Source organism: Sarcophilus harrisii, chromosome 4, assembly GCF_902635505.1.
Source record: "Sarcophilus harrisii chromosome 4, mSarHar1.11, whole genome shotgun sequence".
Taxonomy (NCBI): domain Eukaryota; kingdom Metazoa; phylum Chordata; class Mammalia; order Dasyuromorphia; family Dasyuridae; genus Sarcophilus; species Sarcophilus harrisii.
The window spans coordinates 202804506-202828019 of NC_045429.1; the positions used below are offsets into that span (position 1 = coordinate 202804506).

General features: G+C 31.0%; 1 protein-coding gene across 1 annotated transcript in view; it reads left to right on the forward strand.

The window, feature by feature from the left end:
• Window positions 1–23514, forward strand: part of ASCC3 (activating signal cointegrator 1 complex subunit 3) — a 323207-nt gene that overhangs the window by 233271 nt on the left and 66422 nt on the right. Inside the window, exons 35-36 of the mRNA XM_003769315.4 lie at window positions 8934–9045; window positions 10632–10766. Coding sequence (XP_003769363.1) covers window positions 8934–9045; window positions 10632–10766 — 247 coding nt within the window. The remainder of the gene's footprint in view (window positions 1–8933; window positions 9046–10631; window positions 10767–23514) is intronic.

Consider the following 23514-nt stretch of genomic DNA (forward strand, 5'->3'; position numbering starts at 1 on the left):
GAAAGATTGACATTTCCTCACCAAAAAGTAGAAAGAATATAGACATTCTTCCAGCATATGACAAGTCAGAAACCTGCAAAAAATGCTTTTAAAACAAGTGGATATCAATTTGCCTAGAAAACAACCTTCAGGATCCAAGAGTGGAATCAAAAAATCCTTCAAAGGCAGTATCTAGAAGAATTCAATCAACAATATTTTGACAAAGTGCTAAACAAGTGATTTGAGTCACGCAGATGTGTTTGTGGGAATGGAAGATTTTAATGATATGTAGCCAATATATAGCAAAAGAATCATCCTTAAGGATTTTGGACTTAGTAATCAATTTAGAATATGCAAGGAAATGGTTAAAATTGTATGAGGCATCACAACAGACTATAAAATCTTAGCACCTACCTGATATCTAGCAAGCCACAAATCAGTGACTAGAAATTAAATATCAAATGTCTGCTATCTTTCATGCCGTGACAGATAACAAATTGCCATGCTACAAATACTAAACTGAAAATATCCTGGAGAATTCAGCCTGCAAACCAACTGGAACCAATCTATTATCATGGATTGAACTGTTGTACATAACTTTTCAGAGAAAATATTTATCCACAATAATTTGAGAACTGTGTTTTTAAAAGAGATTATCATGCTAAATATTCAAAATCTCTAGGCTATGAATAACAAAGAGCTTTCAAAATATAAACCTATCAAAAATCAAAATTATATTGAATTATATGGAAACAGTGCATATCATTCCTGTTGTACTGTAATGCTATTAGAATTGTACTGAGGATGTTTAAAAGTAAGCCTAATAGGAAATACTTATTTTTTTTTAATACTTGTATGTAGTAAAAAGTACCTTTGCAATTGCCCATAAAACATTCTATATAAAAAAATAATGATATGATCATCTCTAGACCTTCAAAATAAATATGAATGAGATAATGATGATAATAACCCCAGCAATAACATATTTCAATATTATCTTAAGGTTTTCAGAACAACAATTTTGTGAAGAAGGGAAAAATGGTGTGTAAGTGTGTTACATTGAAATGGGCATTGATTCTGTAGTTAGAGAATCCAGGTTCAAATCCCATCTTTAATACTATCTGTATGACTTTGGATTAGTTAATTAGGTCTCAATTTCCTCATCTATAAGATTAGGTATAGAGGGAAAATTCTTAACCCAGGGACCGCGACCTTTTTTTGTTTTTTTTAAACATTTTGATAATTTTGTTTCAGTGTAATTAATGTCTTTTGTAATGCCATGTATTTTGTTTTGAACTTCTAAAAACATTATTCTAAAGAAGTCCATTGATTTCACCAGAATACCAGAGAAGTCTCTCACTCAAAGAGTCATCTAGTCATTTTACATAGGAAACTATAACTCTGGAACGTTGTCACTTGCTCGAGATTACATTTATAGTTAGGATGGAATCAAGACTAGAACCTCGTTCATCTGATTCCAGTCAATCAATAAACATTTATTAAGTGCCTGCTATGTGTCAAGCATTGTGCTAAGAAGGATACCAAAAAGAAACAAAAGACAGTCCCTTAAGGATCTTACCTTCTTCCTATAATGGAGGAAATAAGATGCAAATAAATATATGCAGAGAGAGAGAGAGAGAAAGAAAGAAAGAAATAATTAACAGTAGGAAAATGCAGGAATTAAGAGGGGTTGGAAAAGGCTTCCTGTAAAAGGTGGGATTTTATTTCATAAAGGTAGGGAGCTCCTGATTATGTAAATTGTCAGGAATGTGCATTAGGAGGATAATTTTGGCAGCTGTTTAAAGGATACTTTTAGAAAGAGAAATGCTAAAGAAGGCAGGAAAACCAGTTGAAATGCTATTTCTTTTTTTTTTTTTTGGAATTAAATTATTATTATTATTATTATTTTTAATTTAAAAGCCTTTTATTTACAGGTTATATGTATGGGTAACTTTACAGAATTGACAATTGACAAACCTCTTGTTCCAATTTTTCCCCTCCTTCCTCCCACCCCCTCCCCTAGATGGCAGGATGACCAGTAGATGTTAAATATATTAAAGAATAAATTAGATACACAATAAGTATACATGACCAAACTGTTATTTTGCTGTACAAAAAGAATCAGACTCTGAAATATTGTACAGTTAGCCTGTGAAGGAAATCAAAAATGCAAGTAGGCAAAAATATAGGGATTGGGAATTCAATGTAATGGTTTTTAGTCATCTCCCAGAATTCTTTCGCTGGGCGTAGCTGGTACTGCTCCATTAGAACTGATTTGGTTGATCTCATTGATGAGGATGGCTAGTTCCATCAGAATTGGTCATCATATAGTATTGTTGTTGAAGTTATAAGGATTTCTTGGCCCTGCTCGTGAAATGCTATTTCAATAGCCTCAGTAAGAAATTACAAAAGCCTGAAGTAATAACAGTGAGTGGAAAGAAGAGCACTAAGACTAGAAGTAATTTTCTTGATGTGAATACTTTAATGGTACAAATCACAACCCATCCAGGACTTCTCATCCTATATAACCTTTGTCCCAGTCTTCCCACAAATCCTCCACAACAGAGTCCATCAGTGTATCAAGTCTCTTAAAATTTCATGGATTCCACTCTAAACATATGGTTTGTCTTTCCTTTATCCTTTGTTCTTACTGCATAGATGGCTTACATCCTATCCCAGAAATTTGGGATACATTATATAAAGTATAATGACAAAGTAATAATGACACAAATAATCGAAGTAGGTTGCAAGGACAGCTGAAACTACCACAACATTTTTTTCCTAGTATTATTTAAAAGGCTTTCTCAGGAGAATAAAGGAAGTAAAATTGACCACACAAATTGAATACAACTTTGAAAACATTATTCTTACCTCTTTTCCTGCACAATTTTTGACTAGTAATATATTGCAACTTAGTCATGTTCACCATGCTTTATCCATAGCGCCTTGGATGAGCTGTGACTTAATTTCAGAGGGGACCCTAGAATTTGAGCTCCCCAACTTGGACATCAGCTTCTCATCTAAAGCTTCTCATGCTAATCACCACAAACACTTTAACATGCTCCATTTTCCACCTGAGACATGTTTGCCCCTCCTTAAGCAGTACAATAACTCCCCCACTCCTAGGGACTTACCACATTAGTGTCTGACTTAGTGCCAGTAGCAAATCAGCATTGGCCTTATTGCAACATCAAACTCCCAGTTTCTATGTTGAAGAGTTCTACCAGTCTCATCCTCCCCAGTACAGGGACTATAGCACTGTCTCATCATATCCAGCAATTTAAAATTTTTCAAATCTTGATAGTCCCTGATTCCTAGCCATTCAGCATTTGTAGAAGAATACAATATAAGCATATAAATTGAAATGGAAATTTAAAGCAAACTTCACCCTGGTACATAGCACAAATTAGATATGTGTGGGGATAATATTTATTTTATTTTCAATTGCTTTGAAATTTTGAAAATTCAAAACAATTATTATTAGAAGTAAGTACCACTCTCTAATTTCCTTCTCCCTAAATTACATCTATTTTGTTTATATTCTAAATACTTCTAAATAAATGCAACTTATTATATTTTATATCACATATAGAAATTATGTGATTAAACAGATATAGTTTTGATATAATCTGTAACATTGGTATATGGAAATAGTAGATATGTGTGTACTGATAGTATGTATAATATATTTTATATTTAAATATAGCTAGATTCATGAAACTGCTGTTTTCAGAAAATATAATACCCTCCAAATTGAATTCTGGATTCAATTTGTGTGGTCAATTTTACTTCCTTTATTCTCCTGAGAAAGCCTTTTAAATAATACTAGGAAAAAAAATGTTGTGGTAGTTTCAGCTGTCCTTGCAACCTACTTTGATTATTTGTGTCATTATTACTGCTGCATAATCTGAACATAAAAAAACATGGTGGTGTAACAAATGACTTCCCAGTCCTGACAGTTATAGCAGCAGCATTTCAAGACTGATGAAAAATTTCCCAGAGAGATCTCTAGCCAGGTTTACATAAACTAAACAGGAAATGATTGTCACTATCTGCATTAAATCCAAACTGTTTGGAGTAACTTTATCTGTGTTTTATGTTTTTGCAAAAGACTTTTTATCTTTTTTAACTGGTAAAATTCTATCCTTTCACAGATTAGAAAAATAATTTCATGTGTTGTAGTTCCTGCATGATTTCTCCTTTGATAACAAATTTTAAGGATGATAAAAAAAGTTAGTTTCAGTTTTTGATTGTTTAAATTTTATGTACTTTGTGAAATTTTACGATAGGTAGGGGGTGTGTTACTACTTTTTCCCAATGGACTACTAATGGAAGTTAGCCTGTCTAGTCCATGTGCTAGATGCTGTCAGTATAAAACTGCCTTTGACTTTCACACCTCTCAGGGGACGAGTAATTGTTGTGTTCAAACAGCCTGTAATTGTGATCCCGCTGGCTTTCTCAGTACGCTTCTGGCTATTAGAATCATTAAACAACTCAGCACCTGTTAACAGCATTGTAAATATTCAACCCTGCTTGTGTGCAGGTTGAGTCCAATATAGAGAAAGCTTACAGAGCCCAGCCTCATAAATTAGAGCTTCTGACAAGTCAATTATTGTGAAACTGGGTTTCACTGTGAAATAAATGAAATAGCATGCTGATAAAAAGGTAGGCTGTCTGTTTATGGCAAAGGGAAAATAATGATTAGATGATTTCAATGCAGTGAGCATGAAACTGCATTGTGTTTATTCTTTATCTGTAATTAAACATTTATATAACTGCTTAAGATAACCCATAAATTATATTTTTTCTGTTGTGAGGAATATACAATGGAAATATGAGTTTTTTTTTTTTTACTTTAAATTACTGAATAGTTTTGATAGTTTTCATAATTGGAAAACATATATAATCCCCTCCAAGTAAATAAATATGTATATGTTTTGTGTGTGTGTGTATATATACATATATGTATATATATATATATTTGTATATGTATATACACACATATACATATTATTGTTCAATCAACCTCCGTTTATATTGTAGGAGCTTATTATATAAATAAGTCTACATGACACATGATACCCCAAATTTGTTCTACATTCCCCAAAGCATTGTAATATATTTGTTTCTAAATTATTTTATTAGATAAGAAAAAAAAAGAAATTTCCTTCTTAATCTGTTTTAATTATTTTTGTTTTGTTGAAATATATACTTTATTTGTAACTTATATAAATTATGTTTCTAATGTCTCATTTCTTTTGTAAGATGTAAAAATAGGTTAAGTGAATATAAAACCACAATCCAAATAGTGAAAAAACTACATTTTTTGTAGGTTGTTTAAAATAAATCATTAATAGAAACCTATAAAAATTTTTTGATCAGAAACAATCTTTAAAATAATTGTTTTATACCTTTAAAAGTCTGCTGTTCTGAAAAAGTTACCAATTACACATTTCTAAATTACAATCATTGAAAATATAAGTATTTTAGTATAAGCAGTCTTATCTAAAAATTTAGTACCATAAAATATTTATTTAATTCTATTTATATTTATTCTGTTGTTTGTTATTTATTTCTATTGTTTCACTATCGCATTTTTGTATATGCATAATTAGGTAAACTTGAAAAAATGAGATCTTTATTGAGAGTAACCCTCTCAGTAAGAAAATATAATGCTATGTTGCTTGAGGAAAAAATGTGGTAACAGTTTTCCAGCAAACCAATCTTTGACGATTTTAGTGCAGTTCTTTGATAATGTGTTACCTCCTTAGAGACATGTTTTCAGTTAATTATCTCTCTCTCTCTTTTTTTTTTTTTTGCAACAGCTTATTTTAAATATTTCAGAAATGTATATTATGATCTACTTTACCTATTTTAAAGATAGTACTTCAAACCACAAAATCATTCTCATCATTTTTCTAATAGGCTAGACACAAATATACTTCATCTGGAAAATGTATATCATTAAAACATATCACATGAAAAACAAAATCTGGATGGTATAAGTTTTTTAAAAAAAATACAAAAACTGAATTACTGATGGACAATTTTAAACAACTACTGGAACCACTGGAAATTTCAGAAATCTATTTGCCCCAAAATGACACCACTAAAGGAAGAATAGTGGTTTATTTCAATATTTTTTAGCATATGTGTATAGAAATCTTCAAAATCAATAGCAGTTTGAATACCCAATATGTTGCAAGTACTTTTGTGGGGTGGGAGGGGTGTTTGGTTTTTGGTTTGTTTTTTAAGTACTTTCATTGGCATGGGTGATTTCCTAAAACAGTGTTTCCCCCTTTTAACCTGTAGAATAATTTCTTTACTGTACAACTTTTCTGGTGAGAATATTATAATGCTACATGTGCAGCATACATTTTCACCAGTGTTTTCAATTTAGAAGTAATGTCTTAAATACATATTAGTTCAGACAACTGATAAATACAGCATTAGAAAGTTTATAGGAACAGCAAAACCAAAAGTATGTTGTGAGCTGTCATTGCCAAAAATTTGACTGATGAATTTCATTTTTCCTTAAAAAAAATGAAAGAGAAGGAGCAGCTATATGACACAGTAAATAGAGCACTGGCCCTGAGGTCAGGAGGACCTTAGCTCAAATCCACCTCAAATACTTAATACTTCATAACTGTATGACTCTGGGCAAGTTACTAAACCCCAATTGCCTCAGGGAAAAAAAAAAAAGAGAGAGAAATGTTTTTAATAACTCCAAGTGATTTGGGATACTTTGTGTCCTTCAAGGGGCTTTACATATTTTGTGTTTTTAATTTTTACTTTCAAATCAGAAAAACATCATTCTTACTAAAAATTCCTTTCAGTTGTTTACCAGAAGAGGAGCTAATTTTTCTCATGCCTACTGTTTTAGTCTTTTACCCTTTTCTATCTGAGTGTAGCAAAATCCATTTGGTTTAAATTATTTGCAGAACTCCCTCACCATTACATTGATAAATGTTTGTTTCCAGTAAAGACTTTTAATTTTTCAAGTCATTCTAATAATTTTAAGGAAAGGAAAAAAAAAGAAAAATGTATGTGTTTTTATCAAAATTAGAATTAAAATAAGATATTTTTAATTAATGCATTTGAGAGGAAGATTAAATACTTAACATATGATTGTACTTTAGTCTGCATGGATAAATATTCTAGTTGTAGCATATTTTTCCTTTTTCTTAAAACATTGTAACAACCATCTCAAGTTATTTTTTCTCTCTGCTTCTTTTCATAACAAGGCATATCTATCAAGATACTAATTATGACAAATGCACTCATTTAGAATTTCAGGAAAAGGATTTTATATTAGGCTTCATTAATGGAAAAATCTCGCATTTGGAGTTGTTTTTTTTTTAACTGAATTCATATATTTCTAATTTAGGTATCTGTTTCTATACTCTTGAGTCTAAGTATGCTTATTTTCCATTTTTGTTTAGCGTACTAGTAAGCCCATTTTTCTCCACTTTGATGGAAAAAAAGAGAAATGACTGCTGATAATAATACTCCTAAGCATTTCTAAATCCTGTGAACATTCATTTTGTGAAATCTCTTAGTTTCTTTGTAGGTCTACTATCTTTATTTGAAAGTATAGTTACCTTTTTTTTTAAACCAGGTATATAGAATGCTTTCTTATTCCAAAATTAGAACGGCTGAATCCTACCACTTTACTCCCAAATCTCCTTTCCATTTACTTTTCTTTGGGTTGTAAGATGGAGGCACAAATATCTCACTTGCATGATGTAGAGTAACAATTAGAAGATTGTTCTAACTGTATGGATAAAGTCATTCTGTTTTTGGATCTTTGCCAGAACACAAATTTCTCCTAGCCATAGAGCTTTGTAAAGGGTGGTGATATTCTCTAGATGATGTGGAGAAGTGAAAAAAGTCAAATATGAGCCCATATGATTTTTTTTTTATTTGCATAACTTACAGCAACCCCTATGAACTTTATATATACTCTACAGAACTGGGTTGGGATTTTTTTTTAAAGCCTGATAAAGCACCTTATAGGTCCCAAGATGACATAGATTTGTTTAATGCCATTAGAATAGCAATTTATCAAATGGCTTTCTTGGGCCCTAAAAGGTTTATCCACCACCAAAACTGAGCAGTTTATTCTCAGTGATTAATTTACCTACGAAAAGTTCACTCATCAATTAATGTAAAAATTTTGTTATATAATAAGTTTATTCTGCCCAGAGGTTTAGATACACAATTTAAAAAATAAATTAGCCTTCCACTGATATATACTATACTATATTATATATATTTATACATGTAAATATATATAATATGTATATTTTAAATATGAACATATGCACCTAATTTGATAATATTCAAATGCATTTACCAATTATTAAGTGCTTATTATGTGCCAAGCTATCTGGGTGAGATCCTTCAGGTTTAGGGATTAAATTTACTCTAAACTTGCTATATCCGCCCAGTCTAGCAAATTGTCTTTACATAGTAGGCACCTAACTAATTATCTTTTTCTCCTTTGTGTGTGTGTGTGTGTGTGTGTGTGTGTGTATGTGTGTGTGTTTCACACAGTAAAATCTATGTCAGTTGAGTGAGTAGTAATAGTAGTGGTGGTGGTAGTTTTAGTGGTGGGTAAGGGAAGTTAGTCAGAAACAATGATAGATTTACTAATTTATACATAGATTAGTAACCTTAAAACAAACTGAACCACAGGACACTGATATTAACCAAATCAGTTGATCTTATTTTATAGTGTGGAGTTTGCTCATCTGTGAAATGGGAATAATAATTTCTGGCTTTGTTTCCAGAGGTTTCTATGAAGATAAATACATGTTTTTAAATTCTCAGAAAAATATTAAATAAAATTAAAATATTTTTATGTAGAATTATTATTAAGATCAATTTTAATTAAGATAATTTAGTATTCATGCCTTAAAGCTATGAGTTGTAATCATTTTATTCTTTTCTAGTTACTATAACTTGGAAGATGTGAGTCATGAGTCCATGAACAAGTTCCTTTCAAACCTTGTGGAGAAAGCCCTCATTGAGTTGGAATATTCCTATTGTATTGAAATTGGAGAGGTATGTTTCAGATTGGCTAATTTTGAGAGAAAAAGAAAATGACCAGTATTGGAGGAGATATGGGGAAATTTGCTGCTGGAGTTCTGAACTAAGTCTGGAGAGCAATTTGGAAGTATGAACAAAAAGCCATAAAACTGTGCATACCCTTTCACCCAGCAATACTAATACTAACTCTGTATCCCAAAGAAATCAGTTTTGTTTTTTTTTGAGAAGGAAAAGGAACTTTATGTACAAAAAATTTTATAGTAGTTCTTTTTGTAATGGCAAAGAAATAGAAATTGTGGAAATGTCCATCATTTGGGGAAGAGCTAAACAAGTTGTGATATGTAATTGTAAGGGAATGCTATTATTCTGTAAGAAATGACAAACAGACAGATTTCAGGAAAACCTGAAAAGATGTACATGAGCTATGCAAAGTGAAGTTTGCAGAACCAGGAAAACATTGTACACAGAAACAACATTATACAATGATCAGCTGTGAATGACTTAGCTGGTTTCAGCAATACAATGATCTAAAACAATTCTGATACTATCCATTTCCAGAAAAAGAACTTGTCTGAATATAGATTGATGCATACTTTTTTTTTTTTAACTTTATTTTTCTTGGGGTTTGTTTGATTTGGTTTTGTCTGGTCTGTTTTTCTTTTACAACATGACTAATATGGCAATATGTTCATGACTGCACATGTATAATCTATATCAAGTTGCTTACCATTGCAAGGAAGGATAATTGCAGGAAGGAAGAGATTTTAGAACTCAATTTAAAAAAAAAAATGTTAAAAATTAAATGGGAATGATCTTGTGATAAAGAGAACCATCTTCACCCAGAGAGAGGAATGTGAGGACTGAGTGTAGATCATAACATAGCATTTTCACTCTTTTTGTTGTTGTTTGCTTGCATTTTACTTTCTCATTTTTTTCCTTATTGATCTAATTTCTCATGTGCAGCAAGATAATTGTGTAAATATGTACACATATATTGAATTTAAAAGAACAAAAAAATTAAATGAAAAATATATTAACTACATCAATAAACATCAATTTAAATTTTTAAAATGGCCTTCTTCCTTTAAAGAAGGGACCTCTATAATCCTTCCTAAAATGTAGCCATGTTTAAGGGACTTCTAGGAAATAGACATGAATCAAGGTGAGTTCCCCAAGCATATGGGGATAGAAGTTGTCACCAGGACAGTCTACCAAGAGCACTAGTGATTAGATATGTTTATGTTTTGGACACATAAATATATGCAAGTCATTTGGGAGCATTTAAAAATTTTAATTGCATATCATATCTTTTCCATTCTTATATGTATAGTACTTCAGCTATATTGTAGTGGACTTGACTTTGGTGCATTGGCCTAAGAACCTAACCACAATTTAAAGCTTTGTTTCTAGGAGAAAACACACTCACACATATCCCCTCCCCCCACCCCCCACCCCCATGCCCATATTCTTAGTGTAAAATATCTGACTTTACAGTAGATATTTGAACACTCTCAATCTTTAATTAAGAACTACCTGTTTTCTTTATGCTACATTTTAAAATTTGCTTTTTCTGCATGAAATATTTCATTTTTCTTAAACAGGATAATCGTAGCATTGAACCACTTACATTTGGCCGAATTGCATCCTATTATTATTTGAAGCACCCAACTGTCAGAATGTTTAAGGATCGTTTGAAACCTGAATGCAGTGTGGAGGATTTGCTTTCAGTTCTGACTGTGAGTTTCAAATTTCCTTCATGATATTGTTATGTGATATAAAGTGTGTACTTTAAATGTCGTTTTTAGTTGGGTATAGTTTTGCCTGGCTTAGTGCCTTCCCCATAAAAAATGTGTAATTAATGTTTATCAAACTTGATTTTTAAAAATTGAATTGCTTATTATACTTAGATCCTGAATTTTTAGCTCTTAAAACTATAACTAGGACCAGTTGAATTCTTTATTATTATATCACCTTCAGTGTGCTTTGATCCTTCCTTATACTATATTGATATTGTGGTGAAGCATAAAGAACCCTAGACTGATATAGAAGAATAGCTTTTAGTCTAGAGTCTGCCACTAATTAGCTTTACAGCCATGAGTTAGTCACTCATACATATGAATTTTAGTTTCTTTATTCAATTATGTGATACTTTCTAATACCAAAGTCTTTTGATTCTAAGATACTTTACATTGTTACTTGTGCAAATTATTTTACATTATTATTGCACACTCATCCTAAATTAATTTTACCATTGAGATTGCTTAGACTTTTACATAGTGCCAAATAATTTTGCAGAAATGCTATTTTTTAGAATTCCATTTTAAGTAGAAATGACATTTTTCTTTATATTTTTAGATCACTATAAAGAACTTGCCTTCCATCTGCCTTTATTCATGTTTAAAAAATGAGGGATTGAGACAGTTGGGGGAAAAAAGGAGGACAATGTTTTCTTTGCTCAGAGGTCCTTTCATTGTTTGGATTATCTCTCTTGTTATGCTCTTTTAGATTTTCTCTATGTCTTTGCTTGCCTCTGTATGTGCTCTGAGATAGTATTAAAGTCTTACAATTTCTTCATTTGCCAGTCTGATAACACTTTCATTGGTATTTTTTGTATAAACATAATGCCTAACACAGTGCCAGATTAGTAACAAATACTTGTTTTATATCTTAATGATCTATTCTCATCAATCTATTCTCAGTTTGCTACATGGATAAGATAGTATTGTGGATAATACTATTTATGGATAATTGAAAGTATTAACTTAAAAGTTTTCCATTTTGTAGGTTCATTTTTGCCATTATTTTACAGAATTTTTATTTCTTAATTATATTTTGCTCAGGATAATAATGAAAATTTTGTAATCTCGTGTAGGGTAAACTATCTGAAGGCCATAGGAATCAGTCCAGAATTGTGATAAGTAGAAGGAAACCAGCTTAAGATTTAAAATTGAAAACAAATAACCAACAATGTGAATTTGTAGCATCAACATGCTGATTATGAAGTACATCATATACTAAAGAAAATTCCATAGAATTTTGTCAGCTACCAAGGAAATCATCTATTTATGTCTTGTATTTCAGCCATCTCTGTATAAAATTATCCATCAGAACAGAGGAAACATGCTGGCATGTCATTTCACTCCTACATTTCAGTGACTTTGTTTAAAATCAGTTACATCAATCTGAGGATCTGTTTTTATCAAATAAACTTAGAGTCTCTATGCGTAACCCAACAAGAGCATATTCTTTACAAATGTACTTATAAGACACAACTTATACAACTTTAAGAAACTTTGAAATCAAACCTAACACAACCTGGAATTTATTTAGCTTATTTCAATCAAGAAATCCACACTAGGTATTGCCCTGTGAATTAATTTTACTCATTTTGAAAGGAGAAAACCAAGTAGTTAAAATGTTGCATGATTCATCCAACTTAAATCTAAGTATTTTGGAGGAAATAATTAGTTAACTTGTAGCTTGCTATGTGTCAAGCATTGTGTTAAGCACTAGAGGTATAAAAACAAAGTGGGGATAGTCTGTTCTACGGACGGGTTAGGAGGATGTTGAACGGAACCCTGGGGAAATAGATTGACAGACACACTTTTTCCAGTAGTGACAGTATTGATGTAATGGTGGTTCCAGAACTTTAAGAGCGTTTTAAAAGATAAGACTTATGGAAGATGAGGTTGAGGAAACAAGATAATAGCATAACTGGAACATCTAACTTGGTATAGTAACCTACACGAGTCACCTCAAATCAGGATGCCAGATACCTGAGGGTAGGAATTACAGAACTGAAAGATCTAAAATATTCAGGGCATGATTTCTAGTCCAGGCCAGGAGGTGGCTGGTAAAAAGATGGTAGAGGAATAAAACAACTCTTGGCAACTCATCAATATAGATACTTTCACCAAAGATAGAGATTATAACTCATCCACACCTTATTTTATGACTCTTATCTGTGTGTTTCCACAAATCCTCTAGGTCTACCTTTTTCTCCATCTTTTAAAATTACTTGTGTACTAGTGGAGTACATTCCATCTCTTACCCCTAATCCAGACAACTCATCTCATTTTCCACTAATATATCTCTTTAGTGGAGGTTTTTTATATGTGTTAATTATTAATAATATACTACTTTATCAATATCTTGTGTTTCTCCATGGCTCTTTGAGCAGTTTGCAGTTTTGATTGATTCATCAAAGATTGTGGTGTTCCATGATTTATAGTCACATAGAATTATTGGAGAAATGTTCTTCTTTTTAAAAATTGTATTTTTATGTTAGAGAGGTTTGGAATTGTTTATATATTGTGTTCCCTTTTATATTGTAAGCTTGTTGAGGTCAGGCACTGACATTTTATTAATTTTATTCTCAGCCTTATAGCACAGTGACAGGAACAACATAGGTATTTCATAAATGTTTGTTAGATTAGATTGAATTGGATTGGCTTGAAAGTACACATGAGTTTTATTCTCTGATATATGGCATATATCCCACAACATTATAGTTCTTCTTGCTTTTTCAGACACAATAAAACTAATTAGAAATGTCCCAAGATGGAAAGTAACTTATTCCATACCATTTGCCAAGAAAGTTGTGAATAGTACATTGCTTTTCTTAATTTTTTTCCTGCAACTTTTTTTTTTTAACTAGGCAACTGGTGTTTTTAAGAGTTGTCATTTTGATGACTAGACATGGTGAAGCTTATAATGGAAAGAACACTACATTTACATTACTACTTTGTATAATAGTAAAGTTACTAGAAATAATTAATATTTTTTGTGAAGAATAGGTTGTAAGACATTTTGCAATGATCTCTCTGAGGATTCTTAAAGTAAACATATACCACACTTAAGCAACTTCCTCTGTAATATTAATACAAAAGACTGGGGTTAGTACTACTGATCTGTCATTGTGGATCACCAAAATTGATTCAGCTGATATAGTTTGCTATTAATAGTACTTTTTGGTAATAATATATATGAAATTATGATCTCTTTGACCAAGTCCAATTATAATAGTGATTTAGTTTTTAATAAGAATGAGAATGAGTTAGTATAAAACACCTGTTGCATTGAAAATTACACATTGCTTTATATGAATAAACATAACCTTCATCTTTCCCTCTGCCCTGCAGAATCCATATTGCAAGGGCAGATGAGGAATCAAATCCCATTTGAATTTCTTCCTACAAGCTTTAGGACTGGCTCTCTGTTTATCTTGGCAGATAAATTATCAGTTACCAACTCCCTTATAATGGCCACCTTCAATTCATTTTGAACATTTCCACCCTAAAAAAATTTTAAGAGCCCAGTATAGCATGATTAGTGGCATTCAGGAAAGGTCTTTTTGAGATAGTATAGACTAGAAAGATAAGTTTTCCCTTACTGGCATGAACATTGTAAGGAAGAATTAAGAATTTTTACAATCAAAGGAACAGTGATAAAGGGGAAAGGGCAGCCTGCTTTATCATATAATAAGCTTAGCAATAGAAGTGAGTGAGTAAAATTTGAAAAATGAGGTTCCTTAATAATTAAAACTAGCATCCATCTTATTTAACATTTTTATAAATGAGACATTTGGTGTATTAACCAGATTTCAGGACAGCAGTAAATTCTTTGGGGACAGAAAAAGAGAAATGATGGGAATAAACTTTAATAAGATCATAGAAATGATCTCAAGTGTATTTAAAAGTGAGAGATAAGTTATAATATGATCTACAAGGTAATAATCACTTAAAAACCATAATATAATAAACCAAATAACTAAAACAATGCAGAAATCAGCCAGTAGAACTATAAAAGTTAAACTGTTCAAATGTTCAAAGGAATGTTGACAGCTATTACATGAGAACAGTCTAAAAAAAGGAAAAAGCTTTTTAGTTTTGAAAGATGAAAGCAGAGATGGAAGTGACTAAATTAACAAAATCATGAATGACATGATGAGATGAACAACAGATTCTAAAATACCATCATTTATAAGTTCATACTGGATATTTTCTAAGAGTCCTTCTATCTTATAATTATGTTCTGAAATAAGTATAGGACAAGTCAAAGGAAGTATTATATCACAGCAGGTTATGATGGTAAGTGACTCAATCTCTCAAATAAGAACAGCTGCAAATAAAAATTCAGATTTCTTTTGAGAGAGAGAGAGAGAGAGAGAGAGAGAGAGAGAGAGAGAAATATGTTTCCAAGTAATTGCTAAATTGTTTGTTAAGCACTTATCAATTAGTGAGAAATTAACCTGTAGTCTCTCATGACAAAACCTTTTGGGCTTCTCTTCTCTTACCAGCAGAGTGTTAGATCAGATACACTGGGGATCTGGTCTAGTATGATAGTTATCATGATTCACAAACATTTTCAAGACCATTGGACTTGGATTTAGAAAGATCTCTGTATAAATCCTGCCTATAGAATTTGCCTTGTAACCATGCATAAATCACCTGATCTCTTCGAATCTTAACTTCCTCATTTATAAAATGAAAGCATAGCTTTAGTCCTTTCTTACCAGGTTATAAGATTCAAATGAGTTGATTGATATAAAATGCCTTGAAAGCTTCAAATCCAACATAATTGACAATTGTAGTTAATGTGTGGTTTATTGTCTTTTGCTTTAAATGTATTTTGTCCGTCAGAATTTGTTTTAAAAATTAAACTCTAAAAAAATTAGACTGTATAGTATAACATCTTCAAGAAGAAATTCCTTTAGATCATGAACATGTAGAAACATATGCTCATATTTATAAATATTTAATACTGTTATGGAAATCTGTAAAAGTTAGAAAGTATATTCTCATTAAGAATGATTTCATTGCTAAATTGAACTATTTCTTAAATTTTAAGAGTAAATCTACTTTTTAAACACAAATATTAATTTTCACTAAATTTTGTTGTGAATAACCCAATTTGCTTATCTTTATGAAAAGGAAAAAAACTCACTCGTAAATTTAATGGATTCTTTTTTATAAAGTAAATTATTTCTCTCAATAATCTGTGCTTTATAATTTAAATTATTAAAAAGTTTTGTTATGTGAAACTATAATTTTGAAAAGATAAAACTTAAAGCAGAACTTTCTTAAAAGTAGGTAATAATCTTAAAATTTAGAATTATATTCATTTAAATACAGATGTCAATAGTTATTCCATTAAACCATAATAAAGGCATAAAAATAAAGTTGTTGTTGTTTTTTACAATCTGATGCTATTTTGAAAAGATTAGGCATTTTAAAAGAATTTCTGCCAAATTTTTTTTTTTTTTAAACACTGTGAATTAATGAGCTTCATAATTAAGGCAGCCGTTTCACACCTCTATTGTTAACCAACGACATTACATCTGTCTTGCTCCATTGATGCCCTCCTCCTACTTATTGAAGCATTTAGCAGTTTTGGCAACAGGGAATTACATGGCATGGGGTAAGTAGCCTAATTAGATATAAGTGAAAATCCTAAGGGAAAAGGACATTTAAAAAGTAATTTGAAGAATCTCTTAATGATGTTGGCACTGAAAGCCAAAAGCCTATTTTCAAAAATCCATGTCAGCATTGTGAACATGATTATAATTTGATTTGTTAGATGAACTTCTAAAAGTTTTCTATTTTAAAACAATAAAAGAAATGAAAACTCTTAGTTTGCTCAAATTTGTTTAACAAATCTTTCTGAGTATCTGCTTAAAATATTAATAACTTTGAAAGAAGTCAAAATATATTTAAAACATAATCTTTCTGGAATTGCAATAATTTTTTTTAAAAAGGACATACCCTACTGTCATAGTTGCTATGAATAAATAAAAACTGAAGATTGTATTTTGTCTCAAAAGTCTTATCTGAAATTCTTTCTTCTTAGAACTTTACATTTTGCCTAAATGTATCAGTTTCATGTGTTTATTTAAAAAAAATTGAAACTATTCTAAACATAAAAATATCATCAAAGCAATATAATTTTTATACCACAATAAATTTCATAACTTTAGGTATTACTCTGTGCTACTTATTTTAAAGTAGACTGATTGCTTGCTCTTTCTCTACATAGAGCATATTCAGTAATTTAGCAATTGTGATAGGAAGAAAGAAGATTGATTATATAAATTTTTCCCAGTTTTCAAGTGTTCAGACATTTTTATAGGAATCAGCAAAAGTATGTTTATTAAAGAAGTAAGTTGGGACAAATAAGTAGGACATAAAAGGAATGAATAATTGGAAAGAAAAAATAAAACCAATAAGAAAGGTGGAGGGAGAGAAGGTGACAAAGCATGTAAAAATGAAGAGTTCAGTAGGGGAAAAAGGAAGTGAAGGAAAGGTTAACTGAATACTACCAGAGCTCATCACCTTCTATTTCCAAATAAGCCTTCTAACAGTCCCAAGATCCTCCACCCATCTGCTGCTTTTTGTTATCTTCTTAGTGGGGAAACCTAATGGGATATCTTCCAGGGCTTGCAAGATGAGCCATCCTGACTTACAAACAGTTTAGTTGTTTGGCATCTTCAGATAAGCACAGATGGTAAATATTCTGGGGGAAAAAAAAGTATCTCCCTACTTCCCTGATTCTCTTTTTCCTTAAGATGTTCTCCACCTTTCCTGCTTTATTCCCTCTTCTTAAAACCATCTTTGGTTTGCATTTTCTCTTTCTGTGCAAAGAAATTATTTCTTTTTTTAAAGACTTGTAATCTGACATATATTTATTAATATGATTTAGGGAATTAGTTCATTAGTATTTTTAAAGCAACTGATTTTATTATGAGTATAAAAAGTCATAGAATTACTAACAATTTGTTATTATATTATAACTGTTATATATTATGTATATTTAAAATATTGTACGTATTTAGTATATCATGTTTATATAGTATAGTTTACACCCAGCCCTATATACATTGTTATTTAATCCTCACAACAACTCTTATATCATTTCCAGTCAGTATAATTAACATATACATGTTATTTCCCCCATTAGAATGTAAACTTTTCTAAGGCAAGAAATTGTGCTCTTCAAATTGACATAAAATAGATGAGTTGTGGAATATTCAATAAGCACATTAGTCCATTATTAGTAGAATCATGAAACTGTAACATCATTTTGGAAATTTATGCAATTTGGATTTGTGCAAATAAAATGACTAAAATGTCCAGTCTCTTTGAATTAAAAGTATTTTGTCTGTTTTTGGAAAACTGGTAGTTATGTATTTACCAGTATACCTTTTCTTTTATATGCCCCTTCCAGGGATGCCCAGTGTAGTATTTGTGTCTATCTAGTTATAATGTTGCTGGTAGGAATTATTTCCTTCTCTTCCTAGTACTCAAAGCAAAATAGACCTTTTGCCCTGTACTACCCAAAGACCATAGTTAACAGTTCATTGGAGAAACATTGCTTACTAGTTGAATAGTTTTGGTACACAAGACACAATAGTCACTGTCGTTAGTAATCCACTTTTTGATAAATCCCAAGACTCCAGCTTCTTGTATAAGAGCCCACTGTTTAACAAAAATTGCTGGAAAAACTGGAAAATAATATGGCAGAAACTACATATAGACCAACATTTCACACTATATAATGGATTCATGATTTAGCTATCAAGGTGATAATATAAGCAAATTAAGAGGGCAACAGAGAATTTACATGTCATATCTTTGGAGAAGGGAGGGATTTTGACCAAAGAAGGCATAGAGAATATTATGAAGTGCAAAATTATAATTTTGATTTCATTAAATTCTCAGGGTTTTACACAAACAAAACTACTAAGAAAAAATACGTAGAGAACTGAGTCATTTATAAGAATACAAGTAATTCCCCAATTGATTAATTATTAAAGGATTATTTTAAGATGAAAAAGTTAAAGCTATCTATAGTCATATGAAAAAATACTTTAAATCACTAGTACTTAGAGAAATGCAAATTAAAACAGCTCTGAGGTACTAACTTACATCTGTCAGATTGACTAATATGACAGAGAAGAAAAATGATAAATATTGGAGAGGCTATCCAGAGAACCATGAAACTGTGTATATTCTTTGACATAGCAATACCACTACTAAGTGTGTGTCCCAGAATGATCATAAAAAAAGGAAAAAAGGATCCACATGTACAAAAATGTTTATAATACCTCTCTTTGGGATTGTAGAGAATTAGAAATTGAAGGAATGACCATCATTTGGGGAATAGTTAAACAAATTATAGTATATGAATTGTTCTCTAAGAAATGATGAGCAAGTGGATTTCAGAAAAACCTGAAAAGACTTGATTGAACTAATGCTGATTGAGATGCTGATTGAAGTGAAAAGAACCAAGAAAGCATTATTTATAGTAATGACAAGATTATATGATGATCAATTATGATAGATTTAGCTCTTCTCAGCAATATAATGATCCAAGACAATTCCAGTATACTTGGGATAGAAAATGCCATCCACATCCAGAGAAAGAACTATGGAGACTGAATGCAGACCAAAGTGTATTATTTTCACTTGTTGTTTTTGTTTGCACTTTATTGTTTTTTTTCCTTCTATTTTTTTTTCCACAACATGACTAATATGGAAATGTATTTAAAATGATTGCATGTGTATAATCTATATCAGATTGCTTGCTGTCTTGGGGGGGGGGGGTGGTAAAGGAGGAAGAGAGTAAAAAAATTTGGAACTCAAACTCTTACAAAATCGAATGTTGAACACTATCTTTACATGTAACTGCAAAAAAAAAATTATCAAAAAAGAAATATTGTTCACTATATTTTTGATTACCAATTAATTATAATATTATTGTTGAAGAAAAGCTAGTATACCATGCTATCTATTCCATGTGCATACTTCACCCTACATAGAAAAATTTATTTATTCCTATTTACATTTATAATACACTTATTTAGGTAAATATAAATTAAATCCATTAATTTAGATTTAATATTCCTTTCTCTTTAAAAGAATTCTATGGTCAAATCTTCACCAAAAAAAAAAACTCTTGTGCTTGTTTAACATATTTTTAATTACTTGCTAGGGGAGGGAGCAGGAGAAATAGAGGGAGAAAAAAATTTGGACAAGATTTTGCAAATGTAAATGTAGAAAATTATGCGTATGTTGTGAAAATAAAAAGTTTAAAAAGAAAAGAAAAAAACTCTTGTAAGGAAAATATAATTCCCCAACAACAACCCCTACCACTGATCCATTTTGTGATTTTTAAACTATAACTTTTTTTGGTTAAATCAATTAGTTCATCTTTGCAGATAACAGGTTATTTGTTGAACACCTAGCATTCTGTCTGCTAGGTACTGCTGACCTGGCATGGGTAAGGGGCCAAAGGAGTATAAAATGTGGTCCCAGGCCTATATACAAGGAGCTCACAATTTATTTGAGACATGCTGTGAACAAATCATACAGAAAACAACATATAAATTGTTGTGGCTAAGATGTGGATAAAGTAACATATAATAAATTATTAGTCATGTACTATCACTCAATGCAAAAGGAGCCACAGCTTTCTTAAAGTGAGTTGTACCCATTGTTTTCAGATACTTATCACTTCTTCCCTGATGATTAATTTTTTATGAAAAGGGGAAACTTTTGAAAAGAGCCTCAGTTGACCAAGTCAGTTAAAGTTATCCATTTAGGTGAATAGTGAGTAGTTAATGGCTGCTTGTAGATTTCTTCCTATTTAATGACTCCTACAGATTTCAGTAAGATTTCAAGAAAAGGTTAAAAAATTAGATATCAAAGCTTAATCAGCCGCAATGGAAACTTTTGAAATCATTTGTTATTTTGTCACATATTGAAACGAATCTTAGGTTGAATTTTAAGCCAATAACCCTGGGTCCTAAAGCAGGCAGATCTTACACAAGTCCCTTCCCTTCTCAGTGTCTTATTTCCTGATCACCAGGAATTAGAAACTACTGTTCTAGAATATTAAAAATAGTATTTTAAATTTAGGTAGCACTTTACAGTTTTCAAATGCTTCCACCAAATAAAGTTCATAAGATATAGATCTGGAAGGAACTTAAGAAAATAATAATAGTAATTCACTACCATAGCACTTTTAAGTTTTTTACAGACTTTCCTTACAATCTCTGCTTATGTGAAATAGGTTATACAAGAATTATTGGCCCCATTTTACAGAAGAGAAAACTGAGAGAGTTTTAAGTGCCAGTACTCAAATCCAGATTTTCAGATTCCAAAACCAAAACCAATAAATAATACAGTATTTAATCTTGTAATTAAAAGAAGTTCAGCATTATGAAATATATACATTTCCAAATATTAGGTATTGGAAAGTAAATATTTTTTGTTATACTCAAGGGGAAAGGCTTGTGAAACAGTGGAATGTGTTTATTTTAAATAGAAGAGGAATGCCACTAATGCCAAATAAACCAGTCTAGCTTTTCCCAAAATCTAATCTCCTTGCACTATACTAAAACATTTCTCTTTAAGATCATCTCGTCTAAATTCTTTCATTTCATAGATGAAGGAACTGAGACCAAAAGGAGTTATGAAACTTGCCTAGAGTCACACAGCTAACTATTACAGTTTGGAATTTGAACCCAAGAGCCCTAATTTGTAAATCCTTTGCCCTTTCTACCCTATCATGTTAAATATATACATAGATACTACCTTATCAAATCTTTACAGATAAGGAGATTTACCTGTGAGGTAAATAGATTATATATTAGTATAATATCCATTTTACAAGTGAAAAAATTAAGAGTTTAAGCAGTTTTTACAAAGGCACGCAGCTAGTAAATAGTAGAGACAAGTCTTTTGGCTTATGCTACAATGATCTTTCCAGTACCCCACAATATGGAGCATCTTTTCCAGCTTTATCACCACTTTCAGTTAATATACTTTTTTTTTCTTTCAAGAACCAAACAATTATAGTTAACTTCATGGGTTAAAAGAATTAATTCATTTTCCATGGATTCTAAGCATGGAAGTTAAAAGTATCTCATTATGCTAAGAGAATTTGTTTCATTATATATAATCAGAATTATTCTTTAAATATAAAATATAAAAACAATACTGGCATCTTACAACATTTTCTGGAAATAGACAAATAATAATAATCAGATATTATTTCTTTCCCATTTTTTGGTTGGTGATGCTTAGTTATATAAAGTTTCTGGTTACTGTTAGTATGACAGTGAAACCCACATGTGCTCTCACTTGGTCTGGTTTAATCTATTTTGTCACATTGTTTTTTGTGAACAGTATTCACTGAGTGCAGAGGAGAGAGAGAGAATGATGATAAGGTTAAAACTTAAAAAAATCTTTGATGTATACATAGTAGAAATCACTGTTTTTCTTTTACTTCGAATCCAGCAAGTAATAGTTAACATTATGGTCATTTGATTTTTCACTAGACCAGCAGATGGGGCAATTCCAAAGTCTTTTCCTTTGAAGAATCTGGTTGTGTTAAGTTTAGGTCTGTTAAAAATGGAAATTATGAATATTGGGCTATATTCCTTTAATTCTGAGTGAATTCCCAGGTGCATTTTCACTATCATTTTTGAATATTTAGTTCTGTACCAAAGCCTAAAATAAAACCAACTTTTCTTAACTTACCAACCCAGCAAAATAGTTAGTAGGTAAATTAAGATGACAATACTTATTGCTTAGAATATATTGAACTGAATGTAATACATTGTGTTTCCATGTAATAGAGTTTGAAAAAGAAAGTTCAAAAGAAGAGTCATTTGGCCACTCCTCAAAAAATAAAATGTTGCATTAACTAAGTCTTTATGTTATTTATATTAAAGCAAATTCATAGGGTGATAGAATAAGACAAGGGGACTAAAACTATAGCCCGTGGGCCAGATGCGGCAGCTAAGGACGATTATCCCCCTCACCCAGGGCTATGAAGTTTCTTTATTTAAAGGCCCACAAAACAAAGGTTTTGCTTTTACTATAGTCAGGCCCTCAAATAGTCTGAGGGACAGTGAACTGGCCCCCTATTTAAAAAGTTTGAGGACCCCTGGAATAAGAGGCATAAGAGACTTTAGAGCTTTTGAAGACCAACATTCATTTTACAGATAAAGAAAATGGCATTTAATGAATTTAAATGAATTGCATTTGGTCATATGATAGTTGTGTCAGGAGAGAAACTTATCCAAAGCCAAAAGTGAAGGCATGCTCCACTGTACTATTAATTGCATTATGTTTTTAAGAAAGAAAAATAAAATTCAAGGGAATGGGGAGAATATTGGTTTATCTTTAAAATAGGGAATTTACAAAAAAAAAAAAATTCAGAGAGATCTCTGGACCAATGATGCCTGCACATAAAGAGTAAAACATTTTTAAGTTTTAGATTTTAGTATGTAGTTTTAGATTTAGATTTTGGAATATAGTTGTTTGAAGAACTTATTGCTCTCTGTGAGACTCTGTGATAAGACCCTATGGATTCAAAGAGGCAAAAATATATCCTGTCCTCAAGGAACAAACATTCTAATTGGGAAAACAACATGTAAAAAATAGATATATCCATGAGACATAAAATATCATGTGTGAA